The sequence below is a fragment of the Tachysurus vachellii genome, chromosome 8 (genome assembly GCF_030014155.1).
Source record: "Tachysurus vachellii isolate PV-2020 chromosome 8, HZAU_Pvac_v1, whole genome shotgun sequence".
Taxonomy (NCBI): domain Eukaryota; kingdom Metazoa; phylum Chordata; class Actinopteri; order Siluriformes; family Bagridae; genus Tachysurus; species Tachysurus vachellii.
Window position 1 is genome coordinate 18,237,358 of NC_083467.1, and position 6,988 is coordinate 18,244,345.

Below are 6,988 nucleotides of genomic sequence, written 5' to 3' on the forward strand. Positions count from 1 at the left end.
TTCATTACCTTCTCTGGCGCCACCCCACAATCTCCACTATTGCACAAGGCTCAGCTCTCGGTCCATTGACTTTTATAATTTAGATACTTCCAATCTCTTCGCCACACCATATAAAGCTTTAATCATAACTTTCCCTGATATTTCCCTGATGACATTCAGACATATATCCCACACAATACCTGCTACTGGCCTAAACTGTTGCTTGTCTATTGAGAATTCGATTTGGATGACAAATAACTATCTTAATTTCAAAAAACGATAACACGATCTTCTAAAACTTTGACTCAAAAGCAGTTCTTAGCAATAAATAAATATATAAACTTTTACATTGATACCATGTCTACTGTATTCTCCTACCTTTTCTGTTCACAACCTCTGAGTCATTCTAGACCATACTCTCTCCTTTGAGCTCCATATAAGCTCTATATTGAAAAAAGCTCTTTTTTCATTTTGAGAACATTGAGAAACTCAGAGCTTGTCTTTCCCACTTGCTGTTCCATCCCTCAGTCAAGCGTTTGTCTCTATGCAGCCGGATTGTTGCAATTCTGTCCACAGTGTTATCAGTTCTGTTTCTTTCCAAAGGTTTTAAAGATTTATCTGTTCAACTTCTCACAAATTTTCCACCTCTGTCCAATTTTACAGCAATACTTTAGGATTGACAGCAATACTTTAGGACCTGGCTATCAGATAAAAAATATTTAATCTTATTAAATATTTTCCTTAGTTACACTATAAATCTTGTAATGCACATGCTTCTTTTTTATGTCTCTAGACTTCTGTTTCATTACCAGCCCACCTGCACCCTTAAATCCACCTTGCTCAGTATTCCACCATCTACAGTAAATCTTTAGTACCTTGAGCCCTCACTGACCCCTATTAAAACATATTCTCAGTTGTTTTTCTACATCTTCTCACTAGTATGTCTCAGTGTAATATAGCTGTTCTAAAGCATCTTTGGGTTATTTAAAAGCTCTATAATTATCTTCTATAATTACCTAAAAAGCAGCGAAGAAAGCATTCAATTTAGTAATGTGATTTCTGAATCAAAAAACAAGTATTCATATTAATCAAATGAGAAGCTGTGCAAATAAGTGCTAACTAAAATGTGGCCAGTGAACACTCCAAAAGGCCAGAATTAAGCAGCTAGATAGAGAGAAAAGTGCAAGCATCCTCTCTAGCTATGAGCTTAGTGTACTTTATTTGTGGTAATTGGTCTATGGCTATTCATTTCTAAATCCGTCAACACATTTAATCCTCCCAAATTAGAAATATTTCTGAATTTGTAAAACTTTTTTATCATGCTTTTAGTAATTCTGCACCAATTTGAAGAAACTGAGAAACTGGATAGATGTGTTTAAACTCTGCTATGTATTACACTTCTCTGCTGCTTGTAATCTTCTTGCAACAATTTTTAATCAGGTCCTGGTCTATGTTACTTTTTTGTTGTCTGTTTACGATCCCTCTTATCAATAAATCCTCTCGTACTCACTCACTCGCTCACAGATTTTTATCTGAGTGAGTGAGGGGATGTTCAGAGAAGTTCCCCAGAGCAACCAAAATACCTGCTCTGGTGCTCCAACTGCTTTTAATCCATCCAAATCATTGCATCCTTATCCCCTCAGGAAATTACTGCATGTCTCCTATAAACATAAGGAAATTGTACAGTTGAAGGCACCTCAGTGGAGTGTAGCATGATTTATGGTGACAGTTTGGAGTACAAATTTGGAGTACAAATTTGTCACATTACAGCCCATACTAACCTTTTATCTGACGGTGGTGAAAAATAAATGCCCCCCAAAAAAGTATTTTTTTTTAACGTTCAATGGGAGCACACTGGATTCTTGCCTGTCTAGAGCACCCAATTCCTTTCAGTTAATAAGAGCAAAACCTTGGACACTAAGCACAAAAGAGGCAGGCTGCACATAAACAAACAGAAAGGAAAGTTTGTATTTGACCTCATCCTGGAGAGAGGCAACAGCACCAAGCACAGAGATAGACATCTGAACTTTGCATTAGGTTTCAGTAAGCGTACAGCAGATGGGGAATTAAAGACCAGCTCTCTTCCTTCGTTTTATTTTACTTTATTTTTCTCTAAGCTCACAGCAAATGCTTCTTTTTTATAAATGATTTTTCAAACTGACAGTCTTAAATAGCATGCTTAATTCACCACAACTGTAAGTAATCTCTGATTTGTGGGGTTTCACTCCTACTCTACAAAGATCGAATGCACCACTCAGAGATGCTTCATGATTAATATACAGTACTGCTGTTTTATAATGCAACCAATCTTTATTTATGTGATTTCTAATGATACAGTTATCCTTGTATTTTAGTCCAGAATATGGTTTAAAGATTCCCTGGTGGACTGGGTCCTAGTTTTTCAGATTGTTCTAATAAACAAGAGCTCTGCTGTGTGGTGACTCCTGGGTTATTAGCCTGGGACTTTGGGTTTTAAGTCAGGGCTAGCAGTGGTGTGAACAAGTCAGGGTTTTAAAAAATGAGCCTGAAAATAATGTCCAGAAGGAGTAGGTCCGCTAGATTCAATCCAGACAGAAAAAAGAACTGTCTGTCTCCAGATCTCTATAAATTTTTGCTCACTGCACCTTCATATACAAGTATATATGTGTTTTTAGAAACCTTCTGTTGTCATAAAATATTTCATATTTATACAATCTCAACATTATTTCAGCATACATTCATAGGTCGTTTAATTTTAAATGTTTTCCTTGCCAACCTTAATAAATCTTTGCACCAATTATATAAGTATATTCTTATTCTTGATATTTTTGTCTATGAGATCCATCATAAAAAATCATAATCATTTACTGTGCACTCAAATGAATTATAATTAAATGATATATTTTCATGTGGTCTAATTACTACCTGTTATTTCTAATCTATACTGATCTTTAATGAACATAGCACGTTATCTAAATATCTACAAGCAAAGATGAAAAACAAAATCGCTTGCTTCTTCTGAAATCACAGAGTGTAACTTTATGCCAGCCAAGACTAAACATTATTAGCAGAAGGCTGTATCAAATTGTGGAATGGTGTGAAGAAAAAGTCAGACAGAAGCCAAAAACCGCAAATACTAATAGTCATGTACTCTTCTGGGAAAAATATGTGAAAATATGTGATAAAGAACTTGTTATGATTTAATGCTTTATAATTTTGGACAGATATATGATTTGTTGCAGACAAAAACGCTATTGAGCAAAAAGGCCTCAGTGAGAATCACACACTAATGGTGCAACGGCATGTATGGGAACTTATTTGCTGCTTCAGAAATGAGCTTTATTGTGTTTAAGTAGCCAGATTGTGGTATTACTACACTTCTCAATGAGCCGTTGGTAGCTTCAGAAATGTGTAAACAATAGTGGTGTAGCCCAGTTTATTGGGTGTAATGCAATCTTCTCTACAACTGAAGGCCAATTTAACACTTTCTCACACTTCTCAGTTCTTAGGCAACAAAATTTTGTGTTACATTGATGCTGGTGGATCTGTATTCACTTTCAGAGCTTGTTATTAAAGGTTTAAATAAATGAATGAGCCAACTTCAGTTTATTCGCTCTCCTTTCTCATTCTTTGCCACTCCATCAGTTCAGTATAGTCAGAATATTCTGCACTTGATTTGTGAAATGTAGTGTGTTTGTGCATGCTTCCGCTAGCCAGAGGGTGTGAATTCTACCTATCCTGATTTCTGTTTAAAGCACATGAAGTGTCAGATGCAGAAAATTTAGTAGTTTGCCAGGTTTTGTGTGTGTGTGTGTGTGTGTGTGTGTGTGTGTGTGTGTGTGTGTGTGTGTGTGTGTGTGTGTGTGTGTGGATGCTTAGTTGCAGGTTGATGATAGCTCCTTTACTCACTATAATTGGACTGAATTCTTGATTGATTGACCCCCCTGTCACAGCTGACCTTTGCATTTACCCTGCACGAGCGCTCAGTTCAGCAGGCACAATACCTAACAGGTCTAATAAAGCTGACCATGCTGTGTGCCTGGTGCAATCAGGAGACAACTCATCACATGATGAAGGCACTCAGATCTTTGAACAGCAGGCAGACTGAACATCAGCTCATCCGTCAAACATCCCAAGATCTCATGTGGGTCTCGGGTTCCATCACATTGCTATTGAGCACAGAGAGGATGAATGAGGCGGAATGAACATCAAGCCAAATGTTAATAATTTCCATCAATTGCACACACTTAAAATCGACACGCACCTCTTAACATAAAGCAAAGTAAACCTTCTCCATTCAACAAGCCTTGCAGATGAATCTGCTTGTCTTGTGCTTGCCGTTGTTGTGGATTTCAACACAAATTAATGACAGACTGCAATGAGGATTTAAAGTCACGCTGCTGCTCCCTCGGAGTATTGACTGACATGCAGTACAGAGCTCATAACACTCTCTCATCTTTCACTGTCAGATGAAAACCTCAGCTGCAAGTGCAACCCCACCAGCTCTGTCTACACTGCCATTTTTACATAATCCACTACTGACTGTAGGTATACGTGGGAAGAGAGAATACGGTATAACGTGTGGCTGCTGAAAGACTAATAGTTCATTGACGGCTGTTGAAATAAGGGCTGACTGCGTGAAGTTGCAAACTCGCATTGTTTTCAGCAGAGGCTCTGCGCAATGTTAATGCACCTCACTAATCCTTTAGATATGAAATAGCGCGCCTAACACACACACACACACGCACACGCACACACACACACACACACACACTACGCATTGCAAAGGGAGTGATATATGCGCTCCTCAGTGCGGCATTCGACGTGTATAGAATTACAACATCTTCATGCGTTTTGGGGACCAAATGTGCTTCTCAAACATTGTTCCACTTGCTCAGCATTCACTTTTTATAATTCAGTTTTTTATATAGTGTTTACGTGTTTATATAATAGAGCAACACACATGCATTGTAATATAGCCATTCCAAATGCACATTTCGTCAAAACGCCCTGAATACAGTATAAATCTGCTTTAAAGGAAAGTGACCACAAATGAACACAAATACGCAAAGAATAACGGCTGAATTTTTAGCCGTGTGGAGCAGGCAAAAGGCGCGGTGGCGGAGATCCTCTGCGCAAAACTATTCATCATCACTCTCATCATCATCCTCATCATCATCATCTGCCAACTTTGGAGCGGTGAGTCGCCAAACTTCATCTCCCATCACCGGAACACACAACAGCCACGACTGACAAATCAGCCCGAAATCAGTCATGCAGAAACAGAAGACTGGTAAACATTCTTACCTTTATGGATTTAGAGGATTGACACTTCACTTGGGAAACGGTGGCTGTTTGGTTCATGTTTGCATTCAAAGCTCGGTGGCAGCCCGACCCAAAAGACGCAGTCTGAGCCGGACTTTCAGCGACTCGAAATTCACTAATCCACTTTGTCCACAAGTAGCAGCAAATAAAGCATGTGCAGCAGCAAGCAGCCTCTCCTCGGGTGTTTTTTTGCGATCCGACAGTAGTGCGTGGGGAATCAGATGCGTAATGTGCTCAGCTGGATCTCTCTGCTCCACTCTCCCTGCTATCTCCCCTTCTGTGATATATATGCGCACCTGTAGGGCACAGCCCAGCAACACAAGGTTTACATAAGCCTAAAGGTGTTTAAGTTTGCATTAACAATGTAGTAAGCATGTAAATTAAACATTAATGTTTAATGACTAACTGATTTGCAACAGGGTGCACATTTGAATCAATGGTAATCACCTGTCACTCACACTTCTATCACCTGAGTCCTTCTGAGATTAACTAACTCTTCCCGATAAACCAGCTTTCCTACTGGCAATGACCAGTCCAGGAACCCCATCAAGCTGAGGTCTGTTTATGCAGATTCTGTAAACACAGATGCACACACTCACCGTCTATGTTGTCACACTGCAAAATCACTAGTCCTGTAGAAGAACACCCACACTGTTTACTGAAGTGAACCAAATGAACACTAAAGGAGTTAATACAACAGAGGGGCTTTGCTGTACACATGTTACGAGATAATTTTAATGCCAGAGACAGCTCTGTACTTGCTGTTGAAATGAAACATGCCGCAATTCTGAGTTGCTGCTATACAGCAATGCTAATGGGGACCAAAGGGATTTGAGAGATGATAGCAATGTACAGAAGCAGCACATATAATGCTCTATACAGTGGGTTGCTTTGAGCAGTGGATCAAGTCCAACTCTGAACATTCACCGAGAGAGACAGGCTAACTCAGAACAATCAGCCAGAGAAACACACACACTTTGAACATTCATCCAAAGAAACACACATTCTCTGACACAGCCAAGAAAACACACCAACTCTGAATATTTAGCCAGCAAAATACACTAACTCTGAACATTCATCCAGAGAGACACACTAACTTTGAACATTCAGCCAAAGAAAGAAACATTCTCTGAACACAGCCAGAAAAACAAACCAGCCCTGAATATTCAGCTAGAGACACACACTAACCCTGAGACACACTAATTCTGAACATACAGCCAGAGAGATACACTAACTCTGAACATTCAGCCAGAGAGAAACACTAACTATGAACATTCAGCCAAAGAAACACATGTTATCTGAACACAGAGCCAGAAAAACAAACCATCTGAATATTAGCCAGAGAGACAGGCTAACTCTAAACATAGCTAACTCTGAATAATCATGCAGAGCCACTGATAAAAAAAAAATGTGAGGCAATATATTACAATCTAGGATACTGGACTGTATAACATGTTGACAATATATTTACTGAGTACCCTCATTAAGGTCAATTCTTTTGTTTCTGCTACACTGAAGGCATTAGGGTTTGAGATCAAAAGATGATTATGAGACTATAGATCATTATTTCAGCTTTCACTTCAAGATACATCTCAATGTGAACATAGACCTTAGAACATGGCAGATTTGTTGGTAGACCACTCAATTTCTACATGAGCAGTGTTCGAAAAGTAAATTAAAATAAAAAACATTCACTATATACATC

The 6,988-nt window shown here is 38.8% G+C and overlaps 1 protein-coding gene across 3 annotated transcripts in view; it reads right to left on the reverse strand.

The window, feature by feature from the left end:
- The window catches only part of LOC132850283 (inactive dipeptidyl peptidase 10-like), an 82,430-nt gene extending 76,473 nt beyond the window's left edge, over positions 1 to 5,957 (reverse strand). The window contains exons 1-2 of one of the 3 annotated variants that reach the window (XM_060876706.1): positions 5,883 to 5,957; positions 5,266 to 5,579 (exon numbers count right to left, since the gene is read on the reverse strand). In XM_060876706.1, the coding sequence (XP_060732689.1) occupies positions 5,266 to 5,322 (57 nt within the window). In that variant the 5' untranslated portion in view covers positions 5,323 to 5,579; positions 5,883 to 5,957. Of the gene's footprint in view, positions 1 to 5,265; positions 5,580 to 5,730; positions 5,788 to 5,882 lie in introns of those variants that run through there. The other 2 variants (XM_060876707.1, XM_060876708.1) reach the window with 2 other exon arrangements.
- Between the last annotated feature and the right edge of the window lie 1,031 nt (positions 5,958 to 6,988).